Raw genomic sequence first — 26,787 nt, forward strand, 5'->3', positions numbered from 1 at the left:
AGGTTTTGTTAGAAAGTCTTTATTTATCTTCTGTTGGAGGGTAGCTCCTCAGGCAGAGAATCCTGGGCTGCTGGCTTTTTCTCCCGACCCTGTGAACAGTTCACTTCCCTCTCGCTTGGTTTCCAGGAGAAGTCGGATGTGTAACTCTTCTCTTGGTTGCTCTGCAGGTAAAGCGCCCCCGCCCCCGGCTTCTCTCAGGATTTCTTCTTTCCTTGATTTTCTGTAATTTGAAACTGTCACGGCTGGTGTAGTTTCCCTGCACATATCCTGCCTGGTGTTCTCTGAGCTTCCCGGATCTGTGCTTTGGTGTCTGATGCTACTTTGGGGAAAGTGTCGGTCATACTGTTTCAGGGCTCCTTCAGGCCCTTCCTCTCTCTCTTCTGGAGTTCCCGCCACGTGCCTGTGACACCTTCTGAGGTCGCCCCGCGGCCCCTTTGCTCTTCAGTTTTCGGGGTCTGTACCGAGAGGCCCTCTAGCTCAGAGTCTCCCCTGGGCTGTGTCCAGTCCACTCAGCCTGTCAAACAGAGCCTTCGTTTCTGTGTTTTCACCGCCGGCGCTCCTCCTTGGTTCTCTCAGAGGGTGTCCACCTCTGCTCACGCTGCCTGGTGTCGGGCTGGGCTCATTAGAAACATCACCTGGGCTTCCGCGAAAGCTGACCTCTGAAGCGACTCAGGGTGTGGCCTGGCTAAAGGTGCGTCTTTCCATTCGGGAAAAACTTCAGTCAGCCCTTCGCTCAACCCCTCTGCCCCCCAGATAAACCACCACCGCGAAGGCTCTGAAGTACAGTGCGGAGGGAAAGCTGGGATATTCAGCTTTCAATTCTCACAGAAATTCACTCAAGTGAATTACATCCAAAAGAGTGATGTCAACAGCTTGGTTCAGAAGGTATGAAAGACCGAAGTATTTCTGCGCGGAGCCGGCTGACGAGAAACGTGATGAGCTTTCGTCGAAAACCTTAATTTTCACGTTTGGCTTATTTGTGCAACTAAGCATTTCCCTGACCCACATGTATTTTACCAACACTGGCTGTAACATTCTTAGCAGATCCCGCTTCGTCCTGTACCGATCAGCATTTCCTCAATTTCCCTGAAAACCCTCGCCGGCGGCTGAGTCCTACAGACTGCACAGGGCAGACCCTCCCATCATCTCAAACCCACCGTGCGCACAGCAAGCAGACGCAGGGGCGCCCAGCGCCCAGGAGCCCCCAGCCACCCGCCTGCTGTTCCCGACAGCCCCTGCCCGCCCCGCCTGCTCTGCACAGACCCCTCAGCTGCTGCAGTGTTTCATTAGCTCCTCATCCGTAAATGATTCTCCTAGTCTGACTAACAGATGAGCCCATCAGAAACTTACTTTGATTGCACTTTTATGCTCTTTTTTATTTTTGTGAAGAAATTCTGCTGTGATGAGACATTCCATTTTAAATTTTCGATTCTTTCCAAAAGTTGCTTCCTCTGAGTGGTCTGGTCTGATGCCAACACATCTTATACCCTTGTATTTCAGCACAGACGTAGCATCAGCGCAAGACAAACAATTTGCTTCCACAGCTGACAAGGACAATCCTGTAGCAAAACCGTCCACACGTCCCTGTGGCAGAAAAGCTGGAGGCCTCCATCCCCGCTTCCCTGCTCTGCTGGTTTGCACATGGCCGGTGCTGGCGCTGGAACAGTCTGACCCGCAACACGGCTCTGGGCTGGCGGTCAGATTACCACTGTGCCGTTGAGTGTGACACAGACATGCGTCACCAGGCGGGGCTGTGTTCCCACAAACTGTTCTTGGACATTTCAGCTCGTGAAATTGTCACATCACAAAATACCATTTAAAAAAAAATTTTCCAACTATTTAAAAATGTACAAAGCACTCTTAGCTCCAGAGCCACACACAGACAGGAGGGGCTGATCTGGTCTGTGGCCACAGTTTGCTGACTCCTGTCTTGCCAGGGCACAGAGGCAGAGGAAGAGCAACGCAGATAGTGGCTGAAGCAGTTCCCCTTCCAAAGCAACGCCACAGGTGTGTTCACTGAAGTCACAGACGTCCACACCGTCTGTAGAAGGGTATTCCCTGAGCCCCTCCCCTACGTTAGAGCAAAACTGAGACACACCTAAGTGTCTGTTGGGAGAGGTGAGACGGACAGTCCATGCAGAGGGAGGGACGCGAGGGGCAGCGTGACGCACTGACAACTTGATCGAGTTTATAGGTAAAGATGTGGCCTCTGGCAAAAGAGGTTTTTAAAAAACTATAGAAACAAAAACAACAAATGATGAAAAACTAGTTTCCCGTCAAAAAGGTCTCATCTACAAGGGAACAGAAAAATGGAGCCAGCCAGCAACCCACTGAGTCCACAAAGCCGCTGATTTTATTTCCCAAAACGTGTGGGAGGCTGGATGCCACGAACAGGCCTGGTCACAGGGGAACAGCTCAAAGGGGCTGTGGAGGGCAGGCCGCCACTCTCCAAGACACGCCCCGGCACATCACTGCTCCGTCTCTCCGCCAGACATCAGGGTGAAACGCACCTGGCTCGTCGGGAGGACTCGAGAGAGGCCCTGTCTGGGAGGCCAGCTTTACAACGTTGTCACGACAAAACCAAAGCTGCAGACAGCCTGCGATGTCCAGAGACATCGGTCCCGCTGTTAAGGATTTCAAAGTTATAATGATCTTTAAAAGAGCAACAAAGGACTGAGAGTTTGAGAAGTAGAGAAACCAATCACTTGCCTACCCAGAAAATACCCTGGTCTGAGGGCAGAGCTCGGGCTGCCCTGGGCATCAGAGCATGAACTTGGAGAATTCTGGAATCTCTACAATTTCTCCCTGGCACGTGGCGTTACCCGCTACCACGCTGGGCTGTTGACAGGGTGGGGTGATGCCTGCACAGACTTGTTCGGGACGTGGGCAGGGTCTTCACACTTGCACCGCTCCCTCCATAAGCAAGGGCTCTGCTAATGACACGTCTTCGTGCACCCCATGCGCCAATGACTGGCCTGAGGTGCTGCTGCCCAGGCCCTGCCGGCTGGCTCCAGGGGGCCAAGGTGCCAGGTGCCCGCTGGCCGAGGGGGGAGAGGTTTTGAGCTTCAAAAAGGACAGTGACTGCAATAAACTGCGACCACGTACATGTTCAAGCCATCTGACTGCAGCCAGAGTGGCTGGGAAACCAACTCACACTCTGTAAACAAATATAGGAAAACCTCACACATTTGCTCTGTGTTTCCGTTTCCGTACAGAGAGGAAGGACCTCAGGGAAACCAAGGAGAGACTGCGTCTTCATGGAAGCATCCCTCATCAATGGAGAAGGAAAACAGACTGGAGGGCAGGCTGTGCGGCCATGAGGAATCCCGGCTGCGGCTCTGCGGGGCCTGGCGGCCAGGATCACCCACGGGGGGGGGGAGGGGCCCGACCTGATGGAACAACTGCCTGGAGCACCACGGGGAGTTAGCTTGGAAAACGTGCGCCGGAGTCCGATCGGGCCTCTCGATCCCACCAGCTTATGGGACAGGGGTCTTTAGGGACCGCAGAGGGGCCACGGCGGCCCGACCTGGATGCTGACAGACACAAACTAGACCCCGGGGGACGGTGGGGCGCCTACACCGACCAGGATGGTGGTTCCGGGTTCTGAGGAGAATCCTCTTTGGGGACACAAATGGCAATGTATACAGATGAAGTAAGAGATGGGCGGGGGGTGGGGTGGGCAGAGAAACAGGCCTCACCGCAAGGTGGCGACTCCTGACCCTGGGTGGCAAAGGCGTGGGGTTCTTCTCGAGATTTTTGCCTTCTGCATGTTTTAAATACCCTACAATAATTTTTAAAGGTTTCAGAATTTTATCTTCATGCATTCTTTGCCTTTTTCCAGAAATAAAAAACCCTTCAGATATCAAAAGATTTGTTCCTATCTACATTTACTCAGGAGATTTAAACTCTTGTATGAATGAATTCCGTGAACACTGAAAGAAGACAGTATTACTCCCTAAGTTACGTACTGAAGGCCAGTTGTAACATCTGTTGACCTACCACAGGAAGCTGTATTTTAAATAAATTATCACCTTCTTCTGAAACAACAATGAGAAAACACAGCCCAAATGAATTCCTCACATCGCTTATCTCCGGAAGAAAGCTGCGGCTAGGTTTTACTGGCTGGCACTGCCTCACCAGCCACCACCCACACCGGACGGGATTCTGAGGCCGCCGGCCCCCTCACCAAGAGCAGGACAGTGTCTGTGTGCAGCACTGTGGGCAAGTTTTAAAAAGAACAGCCACTTCCACTTTCAGGGCGTTCAGACTACACAGTATTTCTTTTTAATTCTTGTGAGATTCGGCAATAAATAGTCAAGCTTTACTGACGCGCTCCTGGCTGCACCTCCGCCCCAGCTCCCTGCTGCACCCCCACCGCCCAAGCACCGCCCAAGCACCAGCTGTGCCGTCCTGAACGAAGGGGCGGAGGCGTGAGAGACAAGGGAGCTCAGGGCAGGGATGAGCGTGAAGGTGGTGTGGCCAGAAGGGCCCTGCAGTCAGAGAAAAGCCCTCGGAGGCCATGCTGCAGACATGGGGGTCTGTGGGCGCTCTGACACTTACCTTCTTGGAGGCCTGGGACCAGTTTGTAAACAATATCCTGCATGGTCCTGTCATGACTGGCAAAAAAACACAACAGGTGGGTTAGCTCGAAATGGCAATTCTGTAACTCACACATTTTCCACCCAACAGTGTCAAACTCCACAATCACAAATTTGGAGTTTTGGTTGAATTTTGCTTCCAGTTTGCACTTAAAAAGTCTGTGTTAGGAAGAATTACATGTAGCCTGAATTAACGCATCATTTAATTTGGGTTCTAGATGCTTACGAACATTCCAAACAATGACACAGACAAGACCCTTTTGGTGACGAGGGCTCTCTGCCCGCTGGGCTTGCCAACCTCTGACAGACGCCAGGCTCCGAGGGTCCCCGGGTCCTGTGGAGCGCCGGGTCAGAGAGGGCTTCTCCAACTTTCCTGACCGTGATCCTTGCTGAGCAGCACATTTCGCGTCACGGGTAACACGCACACACACAGACGTGCAGACACCGCGGACCTTCAGTACCCGTGGTACCCTCACTGTTTCCTACTGACCCCACCGGCTCCTCGTAAAGCTCACCCCCCCACACAAGGATGGGGCGCCAGGCAGAACCGCTGCCCCACTGCTCAACATCTGGGCCCCCAAGCCTGGCGAGGGCCCACAGTGGAGGGTCTGGGGGAATCTCTTGTCAGGGAACTGCAAGCTGGGGAGGGAACATTCCTCCCGGGGCCAGCCCCACCCAGGCCCCTGGTGTGGGAGCCCCTGAAACGGCCCCACGCCTACTCCGAGCTAGAGGCTACACCCCTCACCTCTTCACGGTCCATGGTCTCCACCAGCCCACAAGACAGAAGCTCTCGGCTGTAAGAGGGGCCTGAGGGGTGCAGGGCTGCCTCACTGACCCCCAGACCCTGAGAGCTCTCCTCCTGTCCTCAGTCACGGTCTGGGTCTGTGAGTGCAGACGCCAGGCCCTGCTACCACCCCCCTCACTGCCCTACCCTGAAGCTGGAGGCCTCCCAGGCAACTGCGGGGTCTGGGCGGAGCAGAAGGCCACATCAGGAACAAGGCTCTGAACCAGCCTGGTACGATGGGTGCTACCAGATGACCACTCCAACTGGATGACCACTCTGGCCAGATGACCACTCCGGGCCTGTGTGGTTCTGGCCACAAGGGTCGAGGGACAGGGTTACCAGGAAAGAGCCACCCCGAAGGCCAGGTGTAGCCGGGGAGGCACGTGGCTCACGGCCCGGCACCTGAGAGCCCACAGTGGAGGCCTCCAGCGTGGGGAGCAGGGGAGTCAAGACGAGGCACAGAGAGGATGGGCCCGGGCTCTGGGGCTGCGAGCGGCCTCCCTCTGCAGAGCGTTTCGCTTCTCCCACGTCTCTAAGGCCTCCCGCGGGCACACAGGACACACCAGTGCATCCGGAGAGACCAGCACACGGGCCTCTCCTCCTGAACCCACGCGTGAGTGGCTCTACTTCCTTCCACAGCCCCTAATCTGCCCGAGGGCCACAGGCCAAAACTCCCGCCTCTGTGGCCTGACTCACGGCCCCCAGGACCCCGGGGGTGGCACAGGGGCCGAGATCCTTGGTAGAAAGGCGGGTCCCAGGGCCGCTGCCACTGCAGAGGAAACCACAGCCAGGCCAGCGGGTCCTGAGGTCTCTCAAAGGGTCGGACTCAGGTTTTTGGGGCAGCAGAAGCCCTGCGGGCCACTCACCCGATGTACTGCAGGGGGTGGCTCTGGTGGATGACGATCCTGCAGGTGGGGCAGGTGTTGTTCTCCTCCAGGTACTTCACCAGGCAGCTCCGGCAGACTGCGGGGCGGGGGGGAGGCGAGCCCAGTGTCAGAGGGGAGGGGGCGCAGGCTGAGGCCACAGGGACCCCGCAACCCCGCAGCACTCTGATGAGGCGCCTGCCTCCGCCCACGTGACAGAGCTGAGGCTCAGGACCCAGGAGGGAGAGAAATCCCAGTGGGGATGCGGGACCAGAAGACGCATCTTCAGCGGCCCGTGTGGACACTCGTGCCGGGGCTAATTCCTCAAGCTAAAAGACCACCCAAGTTTCTTCATAAAACAAAATGAGACAAAATTCAACGAAATAAAATAAAATATTGCCAGCCGATATCCAAAAATTGAATTAACTTTAAAATAAAGATTTGATCAAAACTGGCAAATCTTTGATTTTCTACAGTGAAAATACAAGATCAGTCATTGGCGTTAAGGGTAAAGACCCGTCCAGGGAAATGCCCTGGACCTCTGCAGGTGGGCTCCTCACCAGCGTCCTCACAGATGAGCCCCAAGTAAACTGGGGTCTACAGACAGGTGAGGCGGCGCTCTGCACAAGCTACATGTCTAAAACCAAGCCAGGCGGCCGGCCGCAAGGAGGACACCAGGCTCCTTGTTTAAAACACCTACAGCGTTAGCCTGGAAACTGCAAAAATAAACACTGCTCTCCACTGGGAAGGAACATTCTGTCACTCCACACACGACGGTTCGGCTGTTACGTCGGAACACCTCGCTGCTCCCGGTGCTGCTTCGGCTGCCTCACCCGACATCTCTGCTGAAGCAACTTCACGCCGTTTTTCTCCTTCACCTTCAGGACCTCCTAACCCCACTGCCTGCTTTGTGCTGGAGCTAAAAGCTTCTGGTAAAAAAGCCAAAGTACCAAGTAGCACACAGAACATTCTGCACGTACATGTGTGAAGACACTCGGTCACCGTGGTGGCGTCGATGAGATACCCGCTGCACAGGCGGCAGGTGATGTGGGCGTTTATGTCCCAGAGTTTAATCTTTCTGGTCAACATCTTTGGCTTCTGCAAGAGAGACACGTGTATTAACTGGTATCTGAAATTCTCTAATGGGTCTCAACAAAGGTTCAGGTTCAGTGTAAAGAGTTACAGTCTGACCGGGAGGAGCGCAGGTGAGGAGGCCTGAGGCAGGGTGCATGCAGGCCCTGGGGCGTGGCCTCCACCTGTGAGGCCTCTGTCCTCACTGCAGCCGACCGCCTCCCGGAGGACGACTGGGACTGTCCTCTCCCCGCCCCCGAGCAGTGCTCGCCGAGGGGCCCGTAACAAGCACTCGGCAAGCACTCTTTCCTAAAACCCCTGTGGCACTGCCCTCTTTCCGAGCCCCCACCCTCTCCTCCTGCTCGGAACCGAGCAAGGTCAGCTGGGGAGCTGGATGGAAGGTCTGTGGAGCTGCGGGAGGAGGGGCCAGGGAGCAGGCAGGCCTCGCTGGGCCTCGGTAAGGGGCTGAGGGGTCTGCTGGAGCTTCTGGGCCCTCCGTGAAGGTGACCACAGGGAGCAGGCAAGGTCCCCGCCCACTGGGGGAAGCACAGCACACACATGACATCACAGAAGTCCAAGCATGTGCCCCAGAGTGTGGACACCTTTTCCCCGCCCAGGTGGCCGGGGGTGCCCCTGAGCTGTGGCAGCTCTGACCGTCTCTCCAGCTGGACCGCAGGCTCATGAGGCTTTGTCTGGCCTGATACAGTGTGTGCCAGGAAGCAGAGGAAGGGCTCTCCCCGGAGCCCTCAGCAGGTCTGGGACCTCTGGCCTGCAGCGCCGGTAGGTGAGAGGCCTGCATGGCTTCAGCCACTAGGTTCCTGGTGATCGGCTGCAGCAGAGGTAGGAGACTCGCCTGAATGCTGACACCGAGCAGGATCCGAGGACAAGCTTCAAGACGAGCATCCCCAACAGGGCTGCACAGACAGAAATGCACTGCCTCCAGGAGACAGAGGCACAGACCTAGGAGGGCCCAAGGCTCCACCGGGGTGCAGGCTCAGCCTCGGCCAGTGGCCACAGTGCAGGCGGCTCGCGGGCTGCCCCGCAGACACGCTTGCGTCCAGTGCTGTTTAAGAAAAGGCAAAGGAAAGGAGACCTCTGGGCGGACGAGGCCTCTCGGCCTGAGAGGCAGTGCAGGGCCCGGAGGGGAGGGGCTGCCAGGAGATGATCTCGTCACCTGGGCAGAAACCCACCAGAACCAACCGTCAGAGCAAACTGAGGTGGTCAGCAAGGCTGCAGACTCAGTGCACTTAGAGAAGGAGCAGTGACGCGCTAGGTCCAGGCAGTGAGGCAGGAGGCAGGCACGTGTGCTCGCTTACCCGGGTCTGCCCTCCCCTCGAGCACAGGAGCAGACGCGGCCACCACCAGACAGGAGAGACTGGAGGGGCTCGGTGGGAGGGGCTCTCACGGGGGCTCGACTGGCCTGGGATCTGTGAGGAGGGCCAGGCTCGCCGGCGGAGCAGGAAGCGCTGGGAACAAGCACTCAGAGGACAGAAGCCCTGGAGCCGCTCCCAAGCAGAGCAAAGCAGCACAGGAGTGCGCCCACTGGGGACGTTCCTCCATAGCCGCCCTGACCGGGCCCAGCACCCGGCCCCATCTTGGGGGTGCTGTTCACACACGAGACACACTCACACCCACCACCAACCCAACAGCCAGACCAGAACCAAACCAGCTCCAAATTCACGCAGACCCGGGGCCGGGCTCCACGCCTCCTTTGCGGAGGTGGGGGCGGGGGCGAGGGTGGGGTGGACTCACCCACCCACCTCCCAGCTCTGTCTGCTGAGGGGGCCTAGGAGTGACCACTCCTGGGTGGCCCCGGGGCCTCCTGTGCACACATCACTGTCCGTATGAGGAGCTGGTGCAGCCTGGACACGCGGACGACCCAGGGCTGGACAAGGGGCCGCTGTGCTCAGGCTGGGGACAACTGTCGCCACTACTTGTAACCAACGGAGCAACACAAGGCCTGTAAGGCCACACAGACGGACAGGCAGACAAGCAAGGGACACCCTTCCTCACAGACGAGTGTGGGCCGACAGACAGGAGGGGACTGTGAGGTCACCCCAAGACAGCACCTGCAGTGACCCACTCAGGGACACTGGTGAGCAGCCAGAGGAGCCATACAGTCTCCAAGGACCCCCGCTGGACACCTGCAGCTGCAAGGGAGGCGGGGCCTCAGGCGGGAGCCGCATGCCCAGGAGGACACACCCCCTTGCGGGAGCCCGCAGGGACGGCAAACAAGCCCCGAGTAGGTGAGGTCCCTCCGTAACACCGTCAGGGGCACAGGGACCAGGAAAGACGAAGCACCTGCTGACGGCCAGCCAAGACCGGCCTGGAAGAGGGGCCCTGCTCGGTAACCACCCACAGTCAGAGGCTGGGGCTCTGCCGGCCTCGGGCGCAGGAGCAGCTGCGCTCAGCTGGGACCCTGTCACCACCACCTCAGGAGGGTCCCATCCAGCCCCCTCGCTCTCAGGCTCTGCACAGCATCCGACACCAGACACCAGACACCGACACCGCACACTGAGTGGGGCCCACCTGGACTGGACTGGGGCAGAGGCTCAAGGCTGCCTGTCCTGTGCCCTCCACAAAACTGCAGGCCCGGGCCCGGCCCCTCAGATGCTTCCCCAGACGGCGCAGAGCAGGCCCAAGAAAGCCACGTCCCCCACCTCCGCTAGACGGCGCCGTCCCCTCCTCCTGCCTCTGCACCGGCGCTCGGGCTATGGCCATGACTCGGCGGCTCCTCATCCACCGTCCCCTCTGCGCTCTGGCTCCTCACCTCGGGGCCCTCCTTCCGTCTCTCCTCCTCTTCCCATTTCTAGCACAGAAACGGCTCCTGCTACTCACTTCCATGTCAGTCACGTGTGACACACACAGTCCTGTAAGGAAGTTCTTACCAGTACTTATGGGTGAGTCCCACGTGGCCAACAGTGCAACAGTCAATCAGAAACATCACTCAGGAGAAAATCTGAATACGCACAAGTGTTTGTGCCCCAGAGATGACACTTTGAAGGAGTTACACGGAGCCAACTTCTCCTATGGCTACAATATACTCGTGAAGTGTAATTCAAGGCAAATTTAATCAATTCGCAAGCACTGAAAGAGGAGAAAAGTCAAAGTTCAAACTGCACTCACCTGTACGCACAGCCTCGTCCTCCGCTACATGTTGAAGCCCGTGGAGACACCCGGGACCGGGGCGTCACCCACACGGGCTGTCCACGCGGAGCCCGGCCCCACTGGACCTGGAGCTTTGGCTGCTCAGTTAAATAGGTCTGTTCATTCACCTGCTTAAAACAATCAGAAGAAAAGCAAAACTGAATGACAGTAAAACACCAGCACGAACCACGGAGACACGGGCAGGTCTTGGTGGCAGCTGGGTGGCACCGAGGCCCAGGGGCTGGTGGGGGGGCAGGCAGGGACTCCACCAGATGCTCTGAGGGCTGGGGACCGCGGGGCCACGCGGCTCAGTCGGGGCCTCGGGGACCTCAGCAGGCTGCCCACTTGCCTGCCGTGCTCCCCAGGCCTGCCGGAGATCCGAGGGCTCCCACCTGGCAGGCAGGAGAGGGGCTGAGCCCGACACCACGCGAGGCGCCTGTGGTTCCACGGCAGTGGCTACCCATGACCTGGGGACAAGGGCCTGACAGAGGCTTAAGTGACGTTCGCAGTGCATCCAGTTTGTGTCACTTTTACCCTCCAAGTTTCTCCATAACTGCATGTTGTGTTAACTAGTCTTTGAAGCTCAATTAACTTCCGCAAGAAAAAGGAAGAGAGGAATGGAGACGTGGAGGAAGATAGTTATTCGGGAAGATTAAAAGGCCCTTTAACGAGAGAACAGAGATGAAGAGACATGAATGTGGGTCTAGACCAGAACTGTCCGCGGGGGTGGAAACCTCTCCACTTGCTGGCCACGCAGTGGCCACTGAGCCCTTGAATTCTGGCTACTGTGACCGTGGAATCTCTCAGTGCACTTTGCTTAATTTAGCAACACAGTACAGACTGCTGACATGCACTCTTGGACAACAGGGAACAAAAGACACACAAATCCCCGGAACCTACATTCTAACAGAGGGAGACAGACAAGGAACACAACGTGCACAGAGAGACAGATTCTCTGGACATCAGAGGTGACAAACAGCACAGGTAAGAGCAGGAAAGAGGGTCAGGAGCCCTGGTGGGGAGAACAGGGTGGTCAGGGAGGACTTCCTTGAGGAGGTGACATTTCAGTAATAACAGAATGTCATGAACAACTTTATGCTTGTAAAGTTGAAAGTTTATAGAAATTGATGAATTTCTAGAAAAATAACTCACCACAGTTGAGGCAAGTAGAAATAAACAAACTGGAAAGTTCTTTAACTCCAAGGAATCTGACTCAGGACAGTTCCATGAAACCTGCGAGCAGGGACCAATTTCACAGACACTCTCAGAGAACCAGGAGACAGTGTCTCATTGTGAGAGCAGAACTGGGGGGACAAACAGACCAAGCGTGACAATCTGACACCTTGTCCAGCATGAACAGAAGGGTCACCCAGAATGCAGTGGGCTCAATGTAAGAAATAAATCAAATTTATGACAAAAGATAAAAGAAGAGAAGTGATAAGACCTTCCCAAAGGCACACAGAAATCATTTAATGAAATTCATCATCCATTCATGATATCTAAAAATCTCTTAGCAAATGAAGAACACAAGGAAATGTCCGCACCCGATGAAGGTTCTCCACTTAAGAGACACTAATACAGAACCCACTCCAAGGTCTGTGCCTGACGTTCAAAGCTTTGTCCCAGCAGCCCTGCAGCCGCAGCGGGGTCAGCAGGTGGGAAAGAGCCCAGCCATGTGGCAGGGGCGCAGGGAAGAAATGCATGTCCCCACTGACACGTCCAGGGCAGGTTGGGACTGGGGTGCAGTCAGGTGACTCGACAGCAACTGCACATCAAACCAGGGAGCTTTAGTGCACGTAAACGATGTCTCCATAAAGTGTGTTTTACCCAAAAAAACCCAAAACAAAAAAACTACAACACACATCATTCCTGGGGGTGAAACTGAAAGAAAACCAAACTCCTACCTTACACCAGGCTCCCTGTTCCTCATCCTCAAAAACCAGCTCTAGGTGATGGAGACCAAATGTGAAATGCACACCTTTAAGCCTTAGGAGACATGAGGGCTCCAGCTGGCGTGGCCTGCTCCCCTGCAGGTGAGGGACCCGCCCTGCAGGTATCCTTGCCCCAGATGGCAAACCCCGCCCGTGCCCTTCAACGGAACAGGGTGCCACGACAGCCAAGCAACGAGCAAGCCAACTGCCTGCAGCTCTCATGGGGGAAAAGCTGGCCACGGTCAGACACACGTGTGGGGCTCGGACAGGCCATAGCCCCGCCCACACCAGCCACTGAGGGTGACTCCGGCTGGTAGAGCAGGCCCCGCCATCCATGGAGCCTCCTGTCCGGCCCAGTCCCGTGGACGCCTTCTCACCAAGTCTGATTTATCTCAGTTCCCTAACTGGCAGAAACTTCAAAGCTGGAAAATAACCCACCGTAAACAACCTAGTCCTGCCCCACGGCCAGTGCCGCCTGCGAAGCTAGGAGAGGGCACAGGGCAGACACCCCGGCCCACAGGCTCTGTGACGGGGGTCTGGGCGGCCGCCTGGCAGCCACAGGGGACCGAGGTCTGAAGCTGACCGACGAGTGAGTGCCAGATGGGCCGCGTACTGGCTGCCAAGTGTCCCAGGACAATTTTTCGCTGCACGTGACATACATGCATACAATTAATTGATGTTTTATTGACACTAAAAAACATAAGACCAAATAATAATGAAACACAGCACCAGATCTGTCCCCCTTCCTGAACCAGAGGCGTGGGGGCTCACTTTCTGGCCCATTACCCTCGACACCAGTGCCGTCCACCTGTGCTGCCCAGCGCGGTGGCCGGTGTGGCTGCAGGACACAATCCCTCTCCTCCAGCCAGCACCTGAGACTCGTCCTGCCAGAGGCTAGCATGGTCAGCCCTTGGCTGGGCCCTGGGACCCTGGATGGTGACAGTTCCTGTCATTAATTTAAAACTTTACCTGAATGCCAAGAGTGGCCCCCTGTGCCCAGAGAGTGTGGTGCGTGCCAGGCAGACGCCTCCAAGAGCCCTGACAGGCCCCTGGGTGACAACGTGTCCGTCCATGACCCCAGGGGAGAGGACTCCAGAAGCCCCGCCCAGTTCTCCCAGGCCTCGCCCTACATGCCTTTTCCTTCGCTGATTTTGCTGTGAACTTCCGCTGAAATAGTCTGGAGCCCTGAGCACAAGGAGTCCTTCCGGCAGGTCACAGGAGAAATGCACACCTCGGACTCTCAGTGCCCTGGGCCTGCTGGGCCCTCGATGGGACCTGCCCTGACAAGCCCATTGCAAGCTGACCGAGGGCTGGCAGGCGGCCTCTTTCCGGCCCCGCAGCCCCACAGCACGTGCTCTTGTGGGGACCCTACTGCCCTCCCTGGGGCGGAGGGGGCAGCCTCCACACCCCTTCCCTGGTCTCCAGGCTGACCAGACCCCACTCTGGACACCGTCCTCCTGCTTCACAAGGGCACTGACCGTTCCAGCAAGCCCTTCTCGTTCCAGAACCTTCCATACCTCCCTCCCGACAGGACCCCTCCCCACAGGACCCCCCAGCCTCTCACCCCTCTCCCCCGACTTCCGTCCTCTACTCTATAGAACTGCTCTCGACAAGGTCCCAGGCCGAGGACATTACCAACCCCCCCTGTGCAAGGCCACTGCCCACCCTGCAGCCCAGTTGATCCCTCCAACCCAACACCCCAACTTCTCCCACACAGCACTGCCACCGGGGGAGGTAGGAGGTCGTGGAGACCAGCTGCGCACCAGACCCTCCCACACCACGAGGGGTTACTAACAGACCCCTGGCCCGTCTTCCCACGTCTGCAGGTCAGCTGCGTGTGACCAGCCGTGACCAGCAGGCCTGCCTGGAGGCGCCCACTCCCTCCCCTCAGGGACCCCCAGGGAGAGAACCTGCCTCCTCACACCCCCAGGGGTCATGCTTCCTTCTGTTAACATATCCTGCAAGAAACTCAAAGTTTTCCACTTACTTTTGAGTTAGTTTTGCTAAGTTATATTTTCCAGGGAAGAAGGCCATCAAATTCATTGGCACAAAATTGTTCATTGCATCCTGTGACCTCTATAAACCGCTTTACTGAAAATACTTCACAAATTAACAACTACATGCTTAAAAGGTAATATTCTGTAAGGACCGCCAAGAGCAGGACCCATCCCCGGGGACCCCCATCTTCCCAGACGACAGCCCTGAGCCCCGGGGATCAGGTGTGCACTCTTTTCCTTTGGCTCCTTTCACTCAGGTAACGGTCCTGAGATTCGCCCGTGGGGCCGTGGGGATGAACAGCTCCCCCTTTCTGTTCTGAGCAGCGTCCACCATAACTCTGGCCCACTCACCAGCAGGTGGGCATCTGCGTTGGGCATAAGCCTGCTGCGGACAGTCATGGTCACGTCTCTGGACAGACGTTTCGGACAAACGCCCACCGGGGAGGTTGTGTGCGCCTGTGGGGTCCCTTCTCCCGCTCCATCCTCCCCCACACCACACCCTCTGTCCGACATCTGTGCCCACGGCCAGTTCCTGGACAACACCACAGCTCCCATCTGGACGGCAGATCCACCCAGGACAGGCCCCCACCCCCACTCACATCATCAATTCATTCTCCGCAGACAAGTCTGACCAACACTTAGAATAGCAAACCAGATGGGTCCCTCCTGAATAAACCAATCTAAGGGACCCCGACTCCTGCCAGGCCATGCCCTCCCTCCAGGCTCCGCCCCATTCACACTGGCGTCCACACCAGCTCCATCCACGGCAGGGCCTGCCCACATATCCACGTAGTCCACATCGGCTCCACTCCCAGGGCCTCGCCCGCCTCACAGCTGTGTAAGCTCTGTTCCCCGACGGCCTGGTGCTTCAACCACCGCGTGGTGGGCAGAGACCCCGAGACTCTTGGACAGGCCACCAAACCCCAGTCCAAACCCCCAAGCTGTCACCCTCTTCAGTCACCCCCTCAGCAGAACCAAGGCTGTGTCCTCACCATGGGACACCACGCCCAGTGGAGCGCCTGCTGGGAGCCGGGGCCCAGGAAGCAAACGCTGTGGGATCAGCCAGAGCCACCCTTTCTGCCCTCACCCGGAGCTCGGGAAACCCGTCTGTCCTCATTCTCACAGAAATCACCAAACTGCCGAGCCCTCCCTGCCCGGCCTGGGCACTCCGTGCTCCTTGCTCCCCCACCGGAGGGGCTGGGCAGGCACTGTGCCCGGCCCCCGTGGCAGCGTTGGCACACGGCGGGCTCCTCACACGCCTGCTGGCGTCCTCCACCTGTCCTGCTCCTCACCCGAGCGCCATCCTGCAATGGCGCAGCGCCCAGCATGCGGCGGGACTCACACCCCGAGGGCGTCACAGGGTCTGCACTCAGGCAGACGCAGGGATTCGCCAGAACCTTGTCTGGATAAGCACACCCATACTGTGGACATCCTGGCTGGGACACTGAAATCAGGCCAAGATCACAAGAGAAAAGAAACTTTAAATGTATTTCTACAAGGCTACACATCACCATGAAAGCTTTTAAAAAATAATAAAAAGGAATAACATAGAAGTGCTTTGAATTCAGATTTTCGAGTGGGATCGCAACTTACGAGTTAGAGTCCCCGCCCACCACTCCTCCAACGGGGACCTGACCCTCCAGCAAAGGCCTCCCCGGCCCCCAGGGCACCGTGTCTCAGCCCCTCGCCCCGCCTCTGTGTGGGGTCTTGGCCCCACTCAGGGACGCTCCGCCCTGCTGCAGACCACGGGGCGTGGACCACGCTGCTCCTTCCCGATCCCCACAGCCTGGTGTGCCGACGCGTGTTGAACGAACGGACAGACAACCACCACTCGCTGACGCGGCAAAGGCTGGTGGCCACCTCTGCTGCTGAGTCTGCTCCCAACTCTCATTTCTTAAATTAAGCGTCTGCACAGGTATTTGGGTGTAACTTCATGACTGAGACAGACACCGAGGTGGGACCCCAGGACGTGTCCTCAGCAGCATCCGCGTCAGACACCTGCCAAGACCAGACCAAATGCTCCCAGGTGGAGGCCACAGGGCCCAGCCCACGCCTGCTCCAGCCTCCTCCCCGGGCCCCACCACCACGTTTACACCTCAGGTTCCTCCAGCTCAACACTCCCCAAACCCAAATTCAGAACCAGTCACCTGTGGCCCACTCGGAAGGCACGCATTTCCACACGGTATTGGCATCTCCAAGTCTCACCTGGATTTCCTACCCACCAGGGCTTGTGCCTGGTCTCAGCCGCACTGCCCGCACCCCTCGACCGTGCCATCCCCACCGGGCCATGCTCACCACTCCCAGCTCGTGGGACTCCCCTGTGTAAAGTCCTCCAAGTCTCAGAGAAAGCTAAGGCATCCGGCAGCCACTGCGGCCCCAAGCTGCTGTCCTCACTCGGACCCCCTGTGAGCTGCAGAACTTTCTAAGTGCAATCCTGCCTCACCGTCCTTGCGTTACTGTCTCTGTCAGAACATTCTCTCTCGGGTGGCCACACGGCCCCTCCCTCCCTTCCATCAAGCCTTCTCTCAAATGTCACCTTGCCAGCAAGCCTTTAGAGAACACCTTGTTTAAAATGACACACACACAGGACTCTAAGCCACCACCTTTGAACTTACAATTCACACATTTATTTTGCTATTACCAGCTCCCTACACAACAGTGTCAGCCATGTGACTGGCAACACTGAAAATTCAATAGGACGATATGATAAAGTTGAGGAAATCTTCCCAAAGGGTCGAAAAAGACAGGAAATATAAAAGATGCAACATCCAACTAACAGGTGTTTCAGAAAAAGAAAACAGAGAAGGAGCTTTGAAACACAATTTAGTATTTTACTTCTTAAGTTGGGCAACGAGCACACGGGTATTTGTATGTCATTCTCTACGCTCCTCTTGAAGACTTGGAAAAAAATTATTCGAGTTTCCCCAGTTGGAAGAATCATCAGACTGCAAGGGCCCACGTGCCAACCCACATCCAACCATGTCCTCAACCTCAAGACCCTGAGGGCACAAGGAAGGACCCGAAGTTCCGGGGGAGAGGACCCCCCCTGCCCACTGCCACGGAACAGGACTCAGAGCGTCGGACTCTTCACCTGTAGGACTGAACCCTAAAGGTCAAGGGAGCAGCTCTTTCACTGTCCTGAGGAGACAGCTTTCAGGCAGAATTCTGTATCCCAGCAAACTGCTGACCAAGTGTGAAAAGAAACTCCACAGGGCTCAGGTCACGAGTGCTAACACTCGTTCAAACTGAGCACCTGACATGTGCCCGCAGCTGTGCTCACGGGTCATGACAGGTGGGCTCGGAGCCCCAAACCCCGCCGCTAACCAGACCACTCAAACGCACCAGCAGCGAGGAGCACCTTGAAGAAGAGGATCCAGGCCGTGAAGCCAAGGGCGGTGAAGGGGCCACTTTTCACTAAGACCAGAGGAATCTGACAGGGCGGTGGGGGGGCACTGTGCAAATGGGGTGAGGGGCCCCGTGAGCCCAGTAAGACCACCACGTGGCCGGCCAAGAGACCGAGGCATCGGGATGGGGTGGGGTGGGGGGCCAAGGACAAGGGCCAAGGAGGGCACAGGCTCAGACGTGGTCCTTGAGGACGTGGGACAGGAGACAGTAACGTCGGGCAAGGTAAGGCAGGAGGGAAGATGCAATTGGAATGGAGCCTTGAAATAGACTGTATTAACATAATCACATCGATTTCCCACTCTCAGATCCAAGCTTTGGAGACGCATGAAAACATGCAGTGGGAGGGGCTGTCGAACCCCAAGATTCTACTGGCAGGCAACTGGCCAACAAGGCTGCTGGCCACAGACACGAGGCCTCTTCAGGAGAAAGACCACTCAGCCGGAACCTGGTGCCCAGAGGGCAAGCTGGGAGCCGTCTGGGTCACCCTGAGCCTGAAACTCGACCCAGGACCTCAGCTGGGAGGACCCCGGGGCTCAGAGCTGTAGTGGACCTGTGACCTGTTACCTCCACTTCCCAGGAGGCCCAGGACAGCTGCACCTGCTGTCCCGTCTGTCCTGTGGTGCTGGGTGCTAGGAGGGCGACCTGTCCCCAGGTTCACAGGTGACCGAGGGTTGCACCCAGGGGATTACACCAAACAGATGACAGGGGGGATGTGCGGGCACCTTGGTAGGGAGGGGCAAGTGTGTCTGCATTTGGCAGGATGTGAATTCTGGGGGCCAGAGAACGGTACACTAAGAGAATTACTACGGCAGGCAGAATTCTGAGATGGCCCCAAGATTGTGGGCCCTGGAGTACACATACCTCTGCCCTTACCAACCCAGGTACTGCGGTAAGGGGCTTTTGAAGATGTAATTAAAGACTCACATCAGCTGACCTTATGGTAGGGCGAGTATCCAGCGGCCTGACCAAATTCATGGTCACTCAAAGCAGAGTTTCCTCCAGCTGGTGGCAGAGGCAACATTCTCTCAACTGCTCGCAGTCCTGGGCAAAGGCCCTCGGGCGTCCCCAGCCAGTGGGTCCCAGGTGAAAGCTGCAGTTTGGCCCAAATGTGGATTTCAGGCTCCGAGGCCCCGAGCAGAGGTGTCGGCCGCAGCCGGCTGGACTCCTGACCCGTGGAGCTGTGACTAGTAAGTGGGTGTCCTTTCAAGCCACCAAGTCAGTGTCAATTCGTTATCCAGCAACAGAAAACAAATACGGTAGTTTAGAGGCATGGAAGTTACTCGCAGGAGAATGGGCTAGGTTCCCAAACATGTAGAACACAGAGGGGCCACCACCTCTGAAAATATTCTCATTAGGCAGCTATTCTTCCAATTCTACAGATAAGAATCAGGTTAATAAACATGTAGAAGAAGCTGGAGCCCGCAGTACAGATCGGATTGTGCCCCCAGAGATCACATGCTGAAGCCCTAACCCTCGTCTCCAAGTGCAAGGCCTCGGGGAGGGTCAGATTCACGAGGGTGGTTAGAGTCATGACAGGTCAGGGCCCTTACCGGTATACCGGGTGCTGCCCCACCGCCCCACCAGCAAGCACACAGCGTGGGCCCATCCGCCGGCCAGGAACCGAACCCACCAGCACCTTGATCTCGGACCCCAGCCCCCAGGACAGTGAGAAACAAACGCTGGCCCTGTAAACCACCCTGACTGGGGCGTGGTTGAGGCAGCCGGCCTGGGACAGCCCCCCTGGCCTCCTTGCCAGGTGGCCTTCAGTGAAAGGCGGGGAAACCAGTGGGCATCAGCAGCCCCACTCCAGGGCCCGGAAGGCAGTTACTCAGCAAAGGAAATGTTACTGCACAGCAGAAGCCACAGTTCCCTCCACAAGCATGAACCTTCTGTAAAGTCGGCTGAAAGTAGCAAAGCCGACAGAGGGGGCTGACCATGCACTGGGGGAAATGGTGGGATGGCCCACAGACGGCCTGGCAGATTCACAGAGCAAGTGTGACCCTCTGGGACAGAGGCCCGACCCCTGGGCCTGGTGCTGGGACCCCAGGCCTCTCCAGATAGGCTCGGCCAGCCCACAGGGCCCTGCCTGAGAGCCGGCAAAGAAGGGGGCCAAGCAGCACCGACCACGCCGTCCCACAAACCCAGAGCCCAACCAGCCTCCCTGTTTAGTCTACAGAGTAAACTGGAGACGACAGACTAGGGTGGGCGACGCACAGGTGAAGAGTCGGAAAATCCAGATGTGATAGGTGGCCTGAAAAGTCAATGCTGAGGCGGGGAAGGCGGGGCGAGATGCCACCAGCGCCACACGGGGAGCCGTCTGCACCAGGCTCAGGGAAGTGCCTGGGAGACGCTCTGGAGACAACGACGGGGGGGGGGGGGGGGGGGTGCACCAGAAATCAGCCAGCATGTGGCCGGAGGGCCCTTCTCCGGGTGGAGCCTCCGATGACGGGGCCTGTGGGCTCCGCCTCACTTGGGGAGCACGCCAGGCCGTCTGCAGCTGCTTTCAGGTGAGCCCACAACAAACGGTGCATTTAGAAACAGATAAGCAAGTACGGCAAAACTCAGATGAGGCCTGGGTGGAGGGGGGCCAAGGGTGTTCCCTGTCCAGTCTGTCAGCTTTTCTCCACTGTCCTGCTTTCTCAATGAAAACTGGTAAAAAAGGAACGTGAAATCACTTGAAATGAAAAGAAAGCCCCGTCCCCATTGCCCCTCACTGCCCGGCTGTGCCTGGGCCCTGTGGGGTGATCAGGGTGCAGTCCTGGGGTGACCTAAGAACCAAAGGAGTTAGTACACACACCACCTTCAGATCAGGGCCTCAAAAGGCATCAAGCAAGGTCAGCTTTTAGTTACTCTTTGTCAGGCATCTATTATGGAGCAGGCCCTGCTGAGCCAGGAGATACAGCAGCTGGTGAGACCCCACAAGACCCACAGGGGACCCACAAGTTAGCAGGCTTCTCGGAGGTGGGTGGACAGCTCTCTACAGTTTGCTTATTTCTTGTTAAGCATCTAGCATTTGCTGTTAATGTAGTAAAGTCCAGCAAATATTGATGTATTTGCCAAAAAAAAAAAAACCCAGTTAATCTTTACTCTCTAAATTCACCTAAATATTAGACGTTCTCTTCAAAATAAAAATCAACCTACCAATGGTTTTTTTAAGGACCATATTTTCTAGTGAGTTTTAGTCCTTATGGGTGAGGGTTTTTCCTTAACTCAATAGACAATTCTAAAAGTGCACGTGAGCAATGCTCATGCCTTAACCCTCTCTTCAGACGTTAAGGGTTTCATTACTGTCATTCGGGCCCTCACTTAATTCAGTGCTGTAGGGAGAAACAAGCAGATTAGAAAAGAAAGTCTTTTTTTTTTCTTCTTTTTTAATGGAGGTACTGGGAACTGAACCGAAGACTTTCTGCATGCTGAGCATACACTTTACCACTAAGCTATACACACCCGTTAAGTCTTTCTATTTTTAAAGGCCTCAGTTTTTAAAACTCAATAAAAAACTACCAACTTGTAGACCGAAGAACAGTAGTTCCATTTTTGAAGCACAATGAATTGTGCAGCATTTCTGTGATAGAAATAGCAAGTATCAGAAGGGTAATAAGAAACCATCCCAAACCTCAACATTTCAATAATAAAAGAAAATTACATTTTTAACTTCAAAGTCAATTTTATTAACCAAATAAAGCTCCAAGGAAAATAACAAATCCTGCCATTTAATAGATTAAAGAATAATACTATAGACCAAAACAAACCTTATTTTATAATCCAAATCATAGAACCCAAATAAAGAATTCCAATCACTGGCAGAGGGCCCTGCCCTCACACCAGCAGGTGGAACCTGGCAGGTCCAGAAACCAGAGTGGCAGCAGGGGACACCTCCCCCAGCGTGGGGACGGGTCCTTGAGGGAGGCCTCCCATGTGGCCCCCTGCATCCCAGCCCGAGTGCACACAGTGCAATCAGGCACACAGAGAGCTGCGGGCTGAGCACTGAGGCCCTTGCACACAGCTTCCTGGAGTCACAGTCCCTACAAGAGTCAAATATCCCAAACGTATCAGGTTCTCACATCTAAAAAATGTCTTACAAAAGTCAGTTAATAATTTCTGGAGCAAAATAACTGACAGAAATAAAATGATGCTCCAGAAACAACTAAAATCGCTGCCCTTGAAGCTATCAAAGAATTCCACATCCCTGACACACACACCTACGATTTAATTTGTGGTTTGCTACAGGTGTTCTGAATTATAAGTTAATTCCTAAAAATCTTTCCTACGTGTAATTTACCTTCCATTACGTGTAGGCCCCAGTATCACAACAGTTTCAGTCACGATGGCGACATCAGAGAAGCCTCCTAACTAAAGAGGCAGCTGACCTGCTGCAACAGAGGCCTGAACACACTACTCTGTATACAGCTGTTAATTCGCCTGCAGGCACTACTCGGTCAGGCCCTTCTGATGGCCCAGCAGCCCCCGCCCCTCCCTGTACACTCACCCACGTGGAGGCCCTCCTCTCCGCGTGGGCCGGGCCTGGTGACTAGGTTCTAACAAACAGAATCCGGTAGGGTGGGATGTCACTGCCAAGATCAGGTCATGAGGCCTGTGGCCTCCTTGCTTGCTCTCCTGTTCTGAGCTGCCCCATGGACATCCTAGTCAGCAGCTGCATTAATGAGCCTGGGAGCAGATCCCCCCACATGTGAGCCTACAAACACGACCATAGCCCCCACTGGTCCCCTGACTGCAGCCTGATGAGACCCTGAAGCAGAGGTTCCAGCCAAGCTGTGCCCAGATTCCCAACCCACAGACACCATTAGATAATAACTGAAGTTGTTTTAAGGCACTAAGTTTTGGGGTAATTTGCTGGGCAGCAATACACAAATAACACAAGCTTCAAAACCCTTCAAAAATCCAAAAACAGGAAAATAAAGAATCTAACCAAATCTGAATGCCCAATTTTGCAGATCTTTTCCAAAACTTCACAAGGCAAATTAAGTCTTTTTTTTTAAAAAAAGTAAAGTGCAATGTTAAAAAAAAAAAATAGAAGAAGTAAGCATTGAGTAAGAAGGGCCTGAGTATGGTTACATTTGGCAAATAAAAGTTTCTATGCTGGACTATTTGGGGACTCCGTCCGGTTAAGATTAAGTCCTGTGAAATGTTACACTGAAAATTCAAAGCGGTTTTCTCCTAAGTAACCAAGAGTGAAGTCATGGCGCAAAATGAAACACTGAACTGACCAGTTCTAGCATCTCCCTTGGAGGTTTTAGATTTATGCCTCATCCCACTGCTCAACCTCTGGGTCAGTCTGCAAGCGAACGCAAGTCCACCTTTCCAAAAGTGCTCCTGCCTTTCTCTGGCTCGCTGGATGAGGGCGCGCTGACCCCAGGCCAGGCGGCCCGTGCCCTGGGTTTCCCACCCTCTCACACTCTCCGACACTGTCTTACTGGGCACATGCCGGAGCCCCTGCCCAGCCCAAGTGCAGCACTACTCCGTCCCCACTTCCAACTTAAAGGCAACATGGGCAAGTTCTAGGTGAGTCTGATTCAGAAGTTTCAGAGAAGCAAAGCCCCCACCCCAAGTCCTCTAACACTTTCCTTTCCTGGAGGAGAGAAGGGGCCTGATCCACTCCCCTGACACGCGTTGGGCCGACTGGCCCCAAAACACTTCCCACGGCCCACACTCCCAGCTCAGACCCCACCCCCTCCTGGGAATTCCTGGACACTGAAAACACCTCCAGACCTTGAGAACAGGGCTCGTTTGGTGACACCACCGGAGGGAGAGGAGGGAGGAGTGGCTGAAGGTGCCTGACACTGACCACAGGGCCAAAGGAGGGAAAGGACAGCAGCCCTGGAGCAGGGGCTGGAAGAATGGGGAAGGGGGCACAGGGCTGGACTGAGGCATGGAGCCAGTGTGGACCAGGAGCCCCCTCAAGTCCCCAGAGCTGGGAGGATAGGCCCCAACCCTGCCTCACGTCTACCTCACCTGCTGAAGGTCAGAGGTTTGCGGGGCTGGCCCAGGTGCTCAGGGGCCTCACAGAGAGGGCTGGTTAGCACCTGTGGGGCTCAGGTAATCGGAATCCCTGATGCTCCAGAGCCTTTATAGCAGACAGATCCAGCTGAGTGGGATGGGCAGATTCTGGGAACCTCGGGGTCCTGCCCCAGGGGCCCAAACCCTGGGGCCTAGCTTGGGTCCCAGAACTCCTTACAGTCTGCCCTGAGGTCTGGGTGCTTCTCAGAGACTCATTCAAGAGTCCTGGCCTCGCTGCGGACCTGTCTCCAAGTTCTGGCTCTCATCACTGTCCTGACCCTCCCTGAGAGCCAGCCTTCTTAAGGGTCCTGCCCCAGCTCCTAGGTGACCCACTAGGAGCATGTCATACGGCGAGAGCCTTCCACATGTCACAGTGCCAGGGTCCCAGCCTCTTGGAGGGGTTGTCCTGGGGTCCCAGAGGTACTCACAGGAATGTTCCAGGACCGTGGCCCTAATGGGGGTCAGCCCTGGGGTCCCAGTACTCTCCAGTGGGTTTATCCTGATCTCTCGATGGGCTGGTCCCAGGGTCTGGACATCCCCAGTGATCCATCCCAAGCTCCTGGCCCTTCTCAGCAACTCACCCCAGTGTGCCAGCTGTTCCGGGGTCCTGCCTGGTCCTGCAGTCTGACCCTCCTCCAGGACCTGTCTCAGGGTCCAGCCCTCTCTGATTCCTGCTGGTCCTTAGGGTTCCAGCCCTCCTTCGTGACCCACAGTGAGGTTGGACTCTACTCCATGACCCATTTCAGGGTTGGACTCTCCTAGGTGAGCTGCCTCAGGGACCGCAGTGCTTCCTGGTCCTTTTCTGGTGGGTCCCAAGATCCAGCCCTCCCCAGAAGCCCGACCAGGGGTCTGGTCCTCCCTGGTCCCTCCACGGTGAGGGTCTGGGGTCCGGTCCACCCTGGTGGCCCATCTAGGGGTTCGGTCCTTCCTGGTCCCTCCCCGGTGACCCGTCCAGGGGTCTGGTCCTCCTCGATAGCCAATTCTGGGGTCCTGTAGCTCCTAGTCCCTCCCGAAGCCCGTCCCGGGGTCGGGCCCACCCCGGGGTCCCGGCCCCTCGAGGGTCCGGCCCTGGCCTGGGCCTGCCGAGAGGAGCTGGGGCTCCGCAGGGAGGGCTGACGAGGACACAGGGGCGCGGGCGGGGGTTCGGAGCCTTTCGGGCCCGGACACGGGCCGAGGCCGCGGCCTGTGGAGCGGGCGCCGCGGGCCAGCCCGGGCGGGGCGCGGACTCACTGACCTGCCGTCTCCGCTGCGGGCGAGCGGGGCGCACGCGGGGGCCGCGCCGGGAGGGGGAGGGGGCGCCGCTCCCTCCTGGTCCCCCCCAAGAGCAGGAGAAAAAAACCAGTCCGGAGTTTAAAACAAAGAGGCGGAAATGCCCGAGTGGAGCCGAGCGCAGAGTCGGGGGCGCCGCGCTTGGAGCATGCGCGTTGAGCGGCCCGGCTCCCACCCAGCAGCCGAGGCGGGGGCGGAGCCTAGAGGGGGCGGGGCAGAGTGGGAGGGGGAACAGGGCGTGGTCAGAGGTCGCAGGTGCGTCGGGGCTGGGCTCAGCCCCGGGACCTGGAGAGACGAGGGTCCTGGGGGCGGGACCTGGGGGGGGCGGTGTCAGAGAGTGTGAGTGAGGACAGGAGGGGCGTGGCCAGAGGGAGCCTCTGGGCCGGGCTCAGCAGAGAGACCCGCGAGGGGGCGGGGCCTGTCGGGGGCGGGGCGCTGTCGGCCAGGCCTGGGGGCGGGGCCGGTGCGGGGCTGGCGGACGCTGCGCCGGGCGGGGGCGCAGCTCACTTGCAGAACCTGGTACCCTGCTGGCTGCTGGGCGTAGAGCCCGGCTCGCGGGCCAGCGGTTTCCTTCGAGGGAGGAGGTTTCCTTCTTGCATTTCTGTCCTTCCTGAGAACTAGTACCGAGCGCCCTCAGTGCCCCAGGCGGGAGCGGGGACGCCGCGGACAGACAGGGGCCCTGCATCCCGGGCTTCCGGACATAAGGCAGCAAGGCTGACCCCAAAACTCGTTTCTGCAGGCCCCGCCCTGGAGCTGCAAGTAGTGACCGTGACGTCCACGCCTTCGTGGGGTCCTCACTTCAGGGGGAAGGGGGTGGAAATAGAGGAAGACGTAAATGTGGTGTCATGGGGGAAACAAGCCGGATAGGGGAGGCAGTGGGTGTTCGGAGATGGTTACAATAGAGTGAATGGGCACGGAAGGGACGCAGGAGCGAGCCCTGCAGATACCAGGGATTGGGGACAGTTCATAGGCAGGGAGTCCACCTAGCCCCTGGCCCCAAAGTTGGTGGGGCGGGGCGTGAAGGATGCTTTCTAGAGATCAGCCTGAAAGCTAGAGGGTAGAAAGAAGCTAGAGATGAGGTCAGATGGTGAGGTCCCTGGGTGGGCTGAGTGAAGGGCTGTGGCCATGGGACTGGCCTCTGGGTGCCCTGTGTCTGTGAGGCGGGACTGGAACAGGAAGCTGTGCACGTGGTGGTGCCATGGAGGGCAGAAATAATGGGGTCTGCTGGCGGCGCCGGCATGAAAGCAGGCAGGATGGGGCGGCTGCTGACCATCTGGGGAAGATGATGTCTCTAGAACCCCAGTGGGGCTGCTGTGAGGCTGCGGTGCAGGAGTGCAGTGGGCTTGCAGCATCTGGAGATGGTCAAGTGAGTGAATGAGGAATGGGGGACCAAGCCCCCTGCAGCCCTCCCAGAAGAGAAATTCTGGAGTCCAGGAGCAGCCAGGAAGAAAGATCCAGATGGAGCAGACCGGGGAGAAGGACCCCTAGGGATGAGAGATGTCTAGTCAACTGCTGGAGGGGTGAAGGAAGTGGGGCCCCTCAGGGGCCGTGGCAAGTGCAGTGTGGGTGCAGTGTTGGGGTGAAAACGGACTGCTCGAGGGAGGAGGCAAATGCAACTATAGACTGGAAGCCACAAACGGGACTCAGGATGCTGGGAGGAGAAGGCTGTTTTTTGTTTTGGCTGGAGCCCTGGCAGCCTCACTG

General features: G+C 56.8%; 1 protein-coding gene across 5 annotated transcripts in view; it reads right to left on the reverse strand.

Annotated features, from left to right (window-relative positions):
- PCGF3 (polycomb group ring finger 3) overlaps positions 1-25,260 on the reverse strand; it is a 48,420-nt gene extending 23,160 nt beyond the window's left edge. Inside the window, exons 1-5 of one of the 5 annotated variants that reach the window (XR_012502114.1) lie at positions 25,049-25,260; positions 10,443-10,591; positions 7,226-7,343; positions 6,249-6,345; positions 4,561-4,616 (exon numbers count right to left, since the gene is read on the reverse strand). Coding sequence is in view for 4 of the 5 variants with exons in the window: in XM_074352581.1 (XP_074208682.1) it covers positions 4,561-4,616; positions 6,249-6,345; positions 7,226-7,334 (262 nt within the window). In the remaining variant the exon portion in view is untranslated. Of the gene's footprint in view, positions 1-4,560; positions 4,617-6,248; positions 6,346-7,225; positions 7,344-10,442; positions 10,595-25,048 lie in introns of all 5 variants that reach the window. The other 4 variants (XM_074352581.1, XM_074352584.1, XM_074352576.1 and 1 more) reach the window with 4 other exon arrangements.
- Between the last annotated feature and the right edge of the window lie 1,527 nt (positions 25,261-26,787).

This window comes from Camelus bactrianus, chromosome 2 (assembly GCF_048773025.1).
Source record: "Camelus bactrianus isolate YW-2024 breed Bactrian camel chromosome 2, ASM4877302v1, whole genome shotgun sequence".
Lineage (NCBI taxonomy): Eukaryota > Metazoa > Chordata > Mammalia > Artiodactyla > Camelidae > Camelus > Camelus bactrianus.